Source organism: Gossypium arboreum, chromosome 10 (genome assembly GCF_025698485.1).
Source record: "Gossypium arboreum isolate Shixiya-1 chromosome 10, ASM2569848v2, whole genome shotgun sequence".
Classification (NCBI taxonomy): Eukaryota; Viridiplantae; Streptophyta; class Magnoliopsida; order Malvales; family Malvaceae; genus Gossypium; species Gossypium arboreum.
The window spans coordinates 107,806,466-107,819,177 of NC_069079.1; the positions used below are offsets into that span (position 1 = coordinate 107,806,466).

Consider the following 12,712-nt stretch of genomic DNA (forward strand, 5'->3'; position numbering starts at 1 on the left):
TAGTCTCAGAAAAAGAGGACTATGTTTGCTTGCTGAGAAAGTCCCTTTACGGTTTGAAACAGTCACCAAGATAGTGGTACAAGAGGTTTGATTCCTTTATGACTTCTCATGATTTCAAAAGAAGTAGTTTAGACAGTTGTGTTTATTTTAAGAAAAACAATGATGGTTTTTTTATGTATCTACTTCTTTATGTTGATGACATGTTGATAGCAGCAAAAGATAAAGAAGAGATAAGAAAGGTCAAAGCCCAACTAAGTGAAGAATTTGAGATGAAAGATTTAGGATCAGCAAAGAAGATACTTGGTATGAAGATTCTTAGAGATAGAAAAGCAAGTAAATTGTACCTTTAGTAGCCCATTTCAGACTTTCATCGGCTTTGTCTCCATAATCAGATGGTGAGATTGAGTACATGTCACATGTTCCATACTCTAGTGCAGTGGGATCTCTCATGTATACTATGGTTTGTTCACGTCCAGATTTTTCATATGTAGGCAGTGCAGTTACCAGATACATGGAAAATCCCGGTAAAGAACATTGGAAAGCAGTTCAGTGGATTTTAAGATACTTACGAGGCACTACTAATGTTTGCTTACAGTTGGAAGAACTAAAGATGGAGTCATAGGGTATGTTGATGCTGATTTTGCTGGAGACCTTTCTAGAAGAAGATCCCTCACAGGTTATGTCTTTACAATCGGAGGTTGTGCAATTAGTTGCAAAGCCACTTTACAAACTACAGTCGCTTTGTCTACCACTGAAGCTGAGTACATGGAGATTACTGAGGCTTGTAAAGAAGCTATTTGGTTGAAGAGACTATTTAGTGAACTCAATGAAGACCTTCAAATCAGTTCAATATTTTGTGACAGTCAGAGTGCCATCTTCCTTACAAAAGATCAAATGTTTCATGAGAGAGCAAAACATATTGATGTTCGGTATCATTTTGTTCGTGATATTATTGCTCGTGGTGATATTGTTGTGAGCAAAATTAGTACTCATGAAAATCCTGCAGATATGATGACTAAGTCACTTCCTATAACCAAGTTTGAGCATTGCTTAGACTTGGTTGGTGTTCATTGTTGAAGTTAAACCCTTAAGGGGTTTTATGGAAGAGGTAGAGAACTTGTTCATTAAAAGTTCGCAATGAAGAACTTGTTCATTGAGAATTTGTGTCAAGGTGGAGATTGTTAGAATTAAGTGACCTGAATTCTAATTTAAATAAAATACGATGGAAAATAAAATAAAAGTAAAATCCATATAGAACTAGACTTCTTTTATTTTATTTTAGAATAAGGTTTTTTAAACCTTATTAAACTCCATCTATTTTATATTGATTAGGATAAAGTGTTTCAATCCTACTAGAATATGGCTTTACAAGCCTATAAATAGACATAGTCTATTCCTCTTGTATTTGAATTCAAATTTTTCGACATAGTGAATTTTCTTCTCCTTTGTCCGTGGATTTTTCCCGAAAGGGTTTCCACGTAAAATTTGTGTGTTCTTTATTTTATTTTATTTTTCACAATCTTGATGACGTGCTTGATATCAAGTGTTTAAGGTTTCGTTGGACTTGATTTTCTTTTCTCAAGTTAAAGATATATTTATATTATTTAAATTTCTAATTAAATTAGTATTATAAATTAATTGTACACTAATTTAATTGAAAATGATTAAAATGATTAATTGTACAAAGTAAGTTATATTATTATGAGAACTATTTTTAAAGATATTATTATGATTAAAGATATTTGAACCTAAGATACCTTTATTATGAATATTCAACTTTGTCATTTTAAACTTTTTTATTATTACATAAATTTTAATCAACATTTTATATAATTTTACACTCTCATTATAAGTGTGACATACTCTAATATATATAGTTTATTGTAATATAAGTATAGTTTCTTTTGGTAATATAATATAGATATAGTTTATTTTTATCAATACAATATTGGAGAGAGGATGTCAAGGCTAAAACTCATATCATCTAAGTTATTGATGGAAATTCCAACCACTGCTCTAAACAAGGGTTGACACAATATATAAAACTCTTTAATTGAATTGATGTTATAAATAATGGCGACCAACTCTTTTAAAATAAAAAATAAAAATTAATAGCACTACCTAAGTATTTTACTAGACAAATAAACTTAAATAAAAAATATTATCAATTATTTTCAACAATTATGTTCATTTCTCATGTACTATTTTAACAAATTCAACTATTTATCCTAAAACACCATAAATTATTTTTTCCCTATATATTATAATTTAGTACATTACCATATGAATATATATATAATAAAGAAAAGGAAAAGAATAGTATTAGAAGTAATCAAATAAATTAAAATAAATATTTAAATTTTATTGTATCATAAATTAAAATTTTATTAATTTTATACAAAATATTTTAATAAGTTTTCAAATTTACCACGATTAACTTATGACATCAAGGGGTATATTTAAGTCTTAATTTCCTAGTTTAATTTATTGGAAGCTTCCGATTCTAGAATTTCTGAGGAGATAAATAAAAAAATAGAACCTGACACAATTTAAGTTGTCGAGCAGATTGCAGTGTCAAAGTGTGACACGTGTGTCTTTAACCGACAGTGGAACGGCAGATGGATGTGGTGGACTTTAGTATCTTTTATTTAATCCACTTAATTTCCCATTTTCAGTTCCGTTAGAAACCACGCAAATCCAAAAGTTATCATCTTCTACATCACAACCCACTCAATAACTTTTCCAACAAACCATTAAGTTTCATCCACGTAATCACGTAACCCAGTTCTACAAACTCCCGTTTGCAGACAGCAATAGCTAAAAATCAGTTTAACCCCACGTAATCGTTTCAGGATAGTCATAAGTATGGCAACTTATCAAATCCAGTGATAAGTTGAATTACTTATCAAGTGATAGTTGTTGTGTATCGCAGATACCCTGCAAAAAATGCATCGAAAAAAGTTAAAAGAACTCAACTTCTCTCTCTTCGTTATCTTTTTCGCTTTTTCAATTTCTTTTTCTTATTGGTTTGGCAGCTTTTTTTCTTTTACTGTTTTCGTTGAACGCTAAGCATGAAATTGGAACCGCTAACCCTAGAAATCTGTCAAAAGTACGACCGATTCCTCACCTTAAACACCACCACCAGCCGCTAACTTACAAGAGACGCCGTCGTTTCAACCACCTTTCTTCATCTTCTTCAATTTACCTTTCACTCATCCTCAGACTTCATTTCTCTCGCTTTTGCTCTGTTTATATTTCTTTTGGTCAAAATCAAAAAGCTTAGCCCCTAATTTAAATTCTCAATTTCTCGATTGATTAAGTTTTTTTTTTTGTTCAAAGTAATTGGGAAGAAATGTCTTCTCTCAGCAGAGAATTAGTGTTTTTGATTCTCCAGTTCCTTGAAGAAGAAAAATTTAAAGAGACCGTTCACAGGTAAACTCTTAAATTCATTTTTCATATATATGTATATATGTTTGGTATTGTCGTTTTTAATTGGATTTTGTGTCGTTTTTTGTGGTGGAGCTCACAGATTAGAGCAAGAGTCAGGGTTCTTCTTCAACATGAAATACTTCGAAGAGAAAATTCTCGCCGGAGAATGGGACGAAGTTGAGAAATACCTATCTGGGTTCACTAAAGTCGACGATAACCGGTATTCAATGAAGATTTTTTTTGAGATCAGAAAGCAGAAGTATCTAGAAGCTTTGGACCGGTAATCTCTGTTTCCCTTTTTTTTTTTTTTTTTTGCTTAGTTAATGCCAATGAGATTGGGTTTGTTGTAATTACGTATAATAATATATTGTTTTGACATTTTTTTTGTTGTGTTTCAGTAATGATAGAGCTAAAGCTGTTGAGATTTTAGTGAAGGATTTGAAGGTTTTTTCCACATTTAATGAAGAACTTTTTAAGGAAATTACCCACCTTTTAACACTGGGGAACTTTAGGTAATGATTGAAGGTTGGTATTGGATATAAAATTATAGGCAGTTTAAGACTTCCTAAGTTTTTTGTTTGTGATATAATGTAGGGAAAATGAGCAGTTATCAAAGTATGGTGATACTAAATCGGCTCGGAGCATAATGCTGATTGAGCTTAAGAAACTAATAGAAGCAAATCCCTTGTTTCGTGAAAAGCTTGTTTTCCCTGCTTTGAAGGCATCACGGTTGCGAACTCTAATTAATCAAAGGTGATTTTTACCCATCGTTACATGAAAATTTGGTCGTATTTATGGTATGGATGATGTTGAATCTGACTGATTGTTTATTTGCAGTTTGAACTGGCAACACCAGCTGTGCAAGAACCCTAAGCCTAATCCAGATATAAAAACCTTGTTCACTGATCACAGTTGTTCACCCCCAAATGGAGCTCGTGCACCTACTCCAGTAACTTTTCCAGTTGCTGCAGTTGCTAAGCCTTCAACATATGCTCCAGTAGGAGCACATGTATGATCCTAATGCTTACTATAGTCTTGAATCATGGATATTCCTGATGCATGTATCTAGTACTGAACTTAGAATGCTTTTTGTCTCATGTTATGGCATTGCAGTCTTTTCCACCTAATCCTACTGCTTTAGCTGGCTGGATGGGAAATGTCAATCCTTCCTCATCAGTCCAATCTGCCCTCGCTGTTGCTTCTGCTTCTGCTTCATCCTTGCCTTTTCCTCAAAATCAAGGTAACATTAATGTTTTTATTGTTGTTGACATTTTGGCTGTCAGGTTCATCATGGTAGTCGAATAAACATCTTTAAGGAGCAATACTTTTCAGTTTTCATATATTTCCTTCAGATATTATATTCATTTGAGTAAATTTTTCTGGGACATATATCTATTCTTTGTGCTTTCTGCCCTCTTCGTTTGTCTCCTTGTTAGTGAAACTGTGGGAATGATCTTGATGAAAAGGGAGTTGAGAGACTCCAGGGCTTTGGTCGTATACTCCTTCAAATTGATTTAAGTTTGATTTAAAGAGGGTCATTCTGTTTAGTCTTAAATCTTGGTCTTGTATAATTAGTTCCTTACCTGATCTGATTTTGAATTTTACCGCAGTTTCAGTTCTGAAACATCCGAGAACACCATCAAATACACCTGGAATGGTTGAGTATGGGAGCACTGATCATGAGCACTTAATGAAACGGTTGCGGTCTGCGCAATCTATTGACGAGGTAAATCTGTTGTTGATAAGATGCTTCCCACATAGGTTACTACTATGCTCTAACTTATGATATCAATTAATTGGATCCTTAATAAGTCCAGGTCACATATCCTGCTCCTCCTCAACATGCTTCATGGTCACTTGATGACCTACCCAAGTCTGTTGCTTGTACCATTCACCAGGGATCCAATGTGACAAGCATGGATTTCCATCCTTTTCATCATACGCTACTTACTGGTAAAATTGTTGAAAACTTTACAAAACCATCTTGCCTGGAGTATTTTAAATCAAAATTAATTCCTTTGGTTTTGTTGCAGTGGATTGTATTTTCTTACTTTGCTTTATGCGTCTTTCATAATAGTTGGTTGTAGCAATGGTGAAATTTCCTTATGGGAAGTTAGCAAGCGAGAGAGGTTGCTGACAAAACCATTCAAGATACGGGATATGGCTTCTTGTTCAGTTTTACTTCAGGTTGATCTTGCATCTTTGACCCAAGAAAATCATGTTATTACTGACAGTAGTAGAATTAATTTGACCGAGATAAAAATATCTGACTATTTGGCCAGCTGGTCACCTATGTCTAAAAATGCTTGTTACTTCACAGTTTAGGCACTCAAATTGTTTCTGTTACGGGAGAATTGGCCCATCTCCATTTTAAATTACTTCTCTCTTCTTCAAAACTATACATTGGAGTAAGAACCATGTCCTCCCGATTCAATCAACTGAGTTGCATTTTTTTTAATTGTCTCACCCCTTCCCATCTTCTTAAAATGTTATTGAAATAGGATGAGGTTTATACTTTTGCTTGCAACTTCTTGAATGCTGGAATTTTGGTAATATACATCTGTTAGGATTATAATGGATATCTCTTGCAGGCTAGTATTGTTAAAGATTCATCCATATCTGTAAACCGTGTAGCTTGGACCCCAGATGGAAATTTGATTGGTATGTGCTGTAAGAGTGATTTTCCTTTAATGAGTCCAGTTTTGGGCTTCTTTATTGAAAATTTCTTGTTGCAGGAATTGCATTTACAAAACATCTTGTTCATTTGCATGCATATCAAGGGTCCAATGAACTTCGTCCACACCTAGAGGCATGTTTCTAATTCATTTTCTTATTCTTTGCTTAAGGAGGCATTACTCGTAACAGCAAACTGATATCTATCTGATTTCTGATAGATTGATGCCCATGTGGGTGGTGTAAACGATATAGCTTTCTCTCATCCAAACAAAAAACTCTGTGTTGTTACTTGTGGAGATGATAAGCTGATAAAGGTGAGGAAAGTAAATAAAATAGACTGCTCTTTTTTGCTTTCTCTTTGAACTTCATATGTTCTCAGTTTCAGTAGCATCTGTTGTAGGTGTGGGATTTGGCTGGAAACAAGCTTTTTAGTTTTGAAGGCCACGAGTCACCTGTTTATTCTGTTTGTCCTCACCAGAAGGAAAATATTCAGGTAGGATATTTCCTTTAATGAAGTCCGGAAGATAATTTATGCTTTAAGGGAAAGTACTTTATTGTGGATAAGCTGATATTTAGATATAGAAGTAATTAGTATGTGCAGCAATTGGCTATTACCCGTTTCTCAAGTAACCATGAGAAATCAGAGTGTACTTTAATCTCTGAGAAGAAAATAAGACAACTTTTTGTTTCAGAAATATGTACAACTACTAAATCTGTGCCATACATAACAGTAATGTGTACAATTGTACAATAAATGATAAATTGTACTATTCTTGTTACTTTGGATGCTGGAACTTCAACTCTACACAATATTAGAATGCCGTGGTGCCAATGCATCTTTTATCATATCCCTTCTATAGGTCTTAGAAAATTATTTGCATCTGTCTAATTTGTCTTGTATTTGATCTGTTTCACATTTTATTAACCAGGCTTCAACAGTTCCAAACTTGATAAATATGCTCTTCAATTGTAGAATTGTTTGTGCATTAAGCTATTGCATGAACTTCTATCATATTCTTGCAGTTTATATTTTCAACTGCTATTGATGGAAAAATTAAGGCTTGGCTGTATGACAATATGGGTTCAAGAGTTGACTATGATGCTCCTGGACAATGGTGTACCAGAATGCTCTATAGTGCTGATGGTAGTAGGTATGTAGATAAAAATCAAAATATTATCTGCAATGGTTGGTCTTTCTTTCTTAAAGTGATCCTACATATCTCCTTAGCCATGTAAGAGAAGCAACTAATTAACAGTCCCCTCTCTAATTCAGATTATTCTCTTGCGGGACAAGTAAGGATGGGGATTCATTTTTGGTTGAATGGAATGAAAGTGAAGGAAAAATAAGGAGGGCATTTTCTGGTTTTAAAAAGAACTCTCCTGGTGTAGTACAGTTTGACACAACTAAGAATCGCTTTTTGGCTGTTGGTGATGATAACCAAATTAAATTTTGGGATATGGACAATACAAATATTCTCACCAGCACAGAAGCTGAGGGGGGGCTTCCGGTTAGCATATCATTTTTCATTTGAGCTTCCCTTTTTATGCATCTTGAATCTAACTTTGGCTTCAATTTCATAATCTTGATTTGGGATGGTTTAGAGTCGTCCACGACTGAGATTCAACAAGGAAGGAAATTTGCTTGTTGTTACCACAGCAGACAATGGATTCAAGGTTCTTGCAAATGCCAATGGTCTTAGAGCATTAAGGGCAATGGAGGCTCAATCTTATGAAGCATCTAGAACACCACTTGAGATGAAGGTTTTATCTTCCATCTTAATGCTAGCTCACTTTGCATTTGTTTATGTCTTGAACTTCCATTGACAACTTTGTTTCTTTTCTTGATTATGGATTAGGTATCTAGTTCTTCTATGCTTACAAGCATTGGTCCTGTTGTTAGCAAGGTCGAACGTGTAGACAGCCCTGCCAAGCCTACTTCAACTCTTGTATGTTGCACATGCACTTATTTTTTGCTGGTGGTCTTTTTTGGTTAGCAAATGAGTATTGTTAAGCATCCAACCTAAATATAACTGGTAATAGGTGAAGAGGTCCAACTTGAATATGAGACCATAGGAAAGCCAATACTCAATAGATGTGGGGTAACACCACTTAACACTGTGTAGCTTAATAAGGGCATACACATGGACAGCCTCACAAGGAGTTTTAATACCACTTGTTAGGATTTTCATTCATAAATGTATTCACACTGAGATTAAAACAAATTCAAATATTATCATGTTAAGAATCTAACCTAAAACCCACTGGTAACAGGTGGAGAGCCTAACTTGAATATAAGACTACAAGAAACTCAAGACTTAATAGATGTGAGATAACCACTTAACAAGTATCAATTGCTTCACACATTAAAGAACATAAAATATTATTAAGATAAATTTAAGAGATTTTCAGACCTTTTGCTTGCTGCAATTTAGTTTGCTTGTCTTGGATGCAATTTTACAATATTTTAAACTAGCATCTAATTCTAATTACAATTTATTGTAGAATGGAGTTGAACCAATGATTAGAGGCATTGAAAAGCCAAGAAATTTGGAGGATGTGTCTGATAAAACCAAACCTTGGGAGCTAACCGAGATTGTTGATCCTACTCAATGTCGAACAGTCACCTTGCCAGATAACTCTGAGATTGCTAGCAAGGTTTTAATTTATTACTTACTTTTTGCTCTCTCACATTGTCATTTACAACTATCTTCTTCAGTTATTATTTTTATGATTATTAATTTTCCTGTATATTAAGGTTGCTAGACTTCTTTACACAAATTCTGGTGTTGGGGTTCTTGCTTTATATACAAATGGGGTTCAAAAACTATGGAAATGGAGTCGCAGTGAACAAAACTCTAGTGGCAAGGTGATTTATGCTTTGAAGACATATATTTCTTCATTGAAATAGACATGCATATTTTTATATGAAGGTTCATGTACTGTTTTGTGCATATGGTATTCGTAGAAAAAATTTCTTGCGTAATATTTTATTTTATTCTTTTCTGTTTCCGTAGGCTACTGCTAGCATTATTCCACAACTCTGGCAACCAAACAGTGGTCTTCATATGACTAATGATGTTCCTGAGAATTCTGAAGATGCAGTTCCATGCATAGCGCTGTCCAAGAATGACTCCTATGTAATGTCTGCATGTGGTGGAAAGGTTTCCTTGTTTAATATGATGACGTTCAAGGTATAATAATGTTTATGCCAGATTTTGAATTAAATTGGAGTTTCTTGCCAACTTTGGTTCCATCCTTGTGATATTCTACTTGATGTGATATTGCATTATTTGCAGGTGATGACAACTTTTATGCCACCTCCTCCAGCTTCGACCTTCTTGGCATTTCATCCTCAAGATAATAACATTATAGCAATTGGAATGGAAGACTCAGCCATCCATATTTACAATGTCAGGGTGGATGAGGTAGATGATTCAATATATATTTGTATCTATCATCTAGCAGTACCGTTTTGATATTCAATATGAAAAGAGGTGCTTCTCTCCTGTAGGTCAAAACAAAATTGAAAGGTCACCAAAAACGAATCACTGGTCTAGCGTTTTCCACCAGTCTTAACCTTCTCGCTTCTTCTGGTGCTGATGCTCAGGTGTTCTTTATCATCAAACCTCTTTGTGTCTGGTTGTGGTACTTTTTACCTACAGTTATTTCAAATGGAAACGTGAAAAAAGAATAAGATATACTTCTTTCTGTACTTGTTTTGTTCGGTTTCATAGATGATAAGAGTAATTTGAAGGTTGAAATATATCTGATACTCAAAAAGGAGATTTAAGGCATCTAAATACCTTAGTGGTACCCATGTTATCTTGCTCAGAGAAGAAATTAATTTCTGTTGCCGGAAAAAAACCTTCTCTCATTCTCTTGCATTATGCCCTAACCAATTTTAATGCTTTTTGTTTCTTGTTTGTACTTTTTCTTCGAGTTGGTAGTTAGATATGACCAGTGGTTCTTCTTGTCCTTTATTATGGTGTTATTGGCTTCTTTCTTTTGCAGCTTTTTTTTTGGAACATGGAGAACTGGGAAAAGATGAAATCAGTTGCCCTTCAACTGCCACCTGGAAGGACCCCTCAGGGTGCCACTCGTGTGCAATTTCACTCTGATCAAGTTCGCTTGTTAGTATGCCATGAAACTCAACTTGCAGTATATGATGCTAACAAGATGGAATGCATTCAACAGGTAAAAAGCGCTACAGCTTGGGTAATGAATATAGTATGCTGTGAAAAAATTTTAACGTTCTTTCATATTGCAGTGGATGCCCCAAGAAGTACTTTCTTCACCTATATGTAGCGCAGCATATTCTTGCAATAGCCAACTAGTTTATGCTACTTTTCCTGATGGCAACATTGGAGTGTTTGATGCTGATAGCTTGAAGCTCAGATGTCGTATTGCACCATCTGCTTATATCTCTCCGGGAATGTCAAATAGGTAATGCTTTACAACTTATATTGCCATGTAATTACATTTGTCTTGTTTTTGCGTTGAAAAGCCTTGGATATCAGCACCTTGGTTTCTGCTAACGTGAAACATGAATGTGAGTTCTTACTTTCACTTTCAATGTTCTACTGCAACAGCCAAATTGTACACCCGCTTGTTGTCACAGCACACCCACAGGAAGCCAATCAGTTAGCCCTTGGATTGACCGATGGTTTGGTTAAAGTTATAGAACCCTTGGAGACGGAGAGGAAGTGGGGACTGCCTGTGCCTGTCAATAATGGAACAGAAAATGGCAAGACGGCAGCACCATCCACCACTAATACTTCCGAGCAGCTGCAGAGATGAACATTAACGTCCCTTCTGCTCTGTAATTTGTAAGTCATCCACCTATAATTGGTAGGGTTTTTTCCCCCCTCCATTTGTATGTGTAAATATACATGTTCGAAGATAGGGGAAAAATGTTAGATCACAAGAACAAAGATATATTCATGTATGTATATTGAATGCTAATCTCTTTGATGAATGTGACTTTTAATTGTTACTTCATTTTTTTTTCTTTTTGCATAATTAATTGTTACTTCATGTCATTTCTCAGATAAAAGTGGCATTTAGTAGGCTGTTTACTTCATTTTTTTCACATGGAAAAATTTATGGACGAAAAGATTTATTTATCATTTTATTTTATTTAAAAAAAAGAAAAATACTTAATACATGAACACTAACTTAAAGTATACCTTCCAACTAAAAATTTGTCTAATCATTTTCCTTTAGACAACATGTGGCAATGGCAAAACAAAGGATCAACCTTTTCTTAGTCAAACAGGCAATAATTAACAAGAAAAGCAAGATATGCTGATATGGATGACCTTTCACTTAATTAGTTTCTACACTCAGCTCAGGCCATGCTTACTGGTTAGATTCCTTTTGCTGCATTTGTTGTTTACATTTTCTTTAAGTTATGGTTCTATCGATAGCTTTTAACTTTCAGAATTCAATCATTGTATTGAACATAGTGAAGATTATGTAAAAGTAGGCGATCAATAATCCCAAAAGTTTTCTTAGTTGCGAAGTGTTTCAACTTTTATATTGTATATACATATATTATTTCCATGTAGTAAACTCTTGGAAGTTTCATAATTGGATTATATATTCAGCGTTTAATGTTAAAACTGTACTGTGCCTTTGCCAAATTGTTTTCACGAGGGAGTGTAGACTCTGGAACTGCTTCTACAGTTTTTCTCTAATAATTCTTGTATACAAAACAAGAAGACTGATGTTGTCTTATACTAGAATATGCTTCAGCTTTGTAGGGTCCAAAATAATACCTTTCTTACTCGAATTTCGGTGTAAGTGTTGTTACAATTATGCATTCAATACGGATATGTTCAAGTTCTTTAATTCTTAAGTATTTGAAAGGCTCTTACAAGATCATATCCCCAACTTCATTTTTGGATACGCATAAAAAAATAGTAACTAACACGAATATTTCAAAAAGAAATTTGTTTTTGATTTTACCCCTAGGTTAAACAATTTTAACTGTAGATAGGATGATAGTACACCTGGTTCGGACCTTGTCATTTTAGAGTTTGGAGTCATCAACAGCAATCTGAAATGATGGATGGTTCAACATCTTCAGTATTGGTTGTAGTACATTTAATAGGGGATATGAGCTGAGAACTCCCAAACATCTCATGTTCCTCAGTGGGGACTCCAATTCATTCTTTATCCCCTCCATTATTCATATCAATATTTTTGTCAACAATTATGCAATTGTTCTTTGTTTATCCCCTCCATTAGATTTTGTTACCATTTAAATGTTGATTTAGATATTACTTCTAGCTAGTAACCCTGTTTTCTTTCCTTTCTTTTAAAAGCAGAGCTTGTAAGTATTGTCTTTTAAAATCTTGAAAATCTCAGAGCATGCACTTTCTCAAATTTACCTTTTAAGATAGTTGGTTAAGCGATTAGATTCGGATTACATTTGAAGATATCAATTACAACTTATGAACAATAAAAACAAAATTATTTGTTCGGGTTAAATTTAAGTTTAACATAATCCCACCTAACTCATAAACATAAATGTAAATTTATTGTAAAAGTAAGAATTGTCAAAACCCTTTAAAACTTTAAAATTATAAAATTAACAAAAGTATAC

At 34.1% G+C, this 12,712-nt stretch overlaps 1 protein-coding gene across 1 annotated transcript; it reads left to right on the plus strand.

Moving 5' to 3' along the window:
• The first annotated feature begins 2,867 nt into the window (after positions 1-2,867).
• LOC108489579 (topless-related protein 2) lies at positions 2,868-11,158 on the plus strand. The gene is made up of 25 exons (XM_017794226.2): positions 2,868-3,432; positions 3,530-3,709; positions 3,828-3,941; positions 4,024-4,182; positions 4,267-4,438; positions 4,543-4,669; positions 5,040-5,155; positions 5,247-5,382; positions 5,507-5,616; positions 6,021-6,090; positions 6,165-6,238; positions 6,324-6,419; positions 6,506-6,598; positions 7,129-7,256; positions 7,379-7,613; positions 7,708-7,866; positions 7,962-8,051; positions 8,608-8,760; positions 8,861-8,971; positions 9,120-9,296; positions 9,402-9,530; positions 9,617-9,712; positions 10,117-10,299; positions 10,373-10,548; positions 10,695-11,158. Exons 1-25 carry the CDS (start codon positions 3,353-3,355, stop codon positions 10,900-10,902), a joined length of 3,372 nt encoding a protein of 1,123 aa, XP_017649715.1. The 5' UTR covers positions 2,868-3,352; the 3' UTR covers positions 10,903-11,158.
• The last annotated feature ends 1,554 nt before the right edge of the window (positions 11,159-12,712 follow it).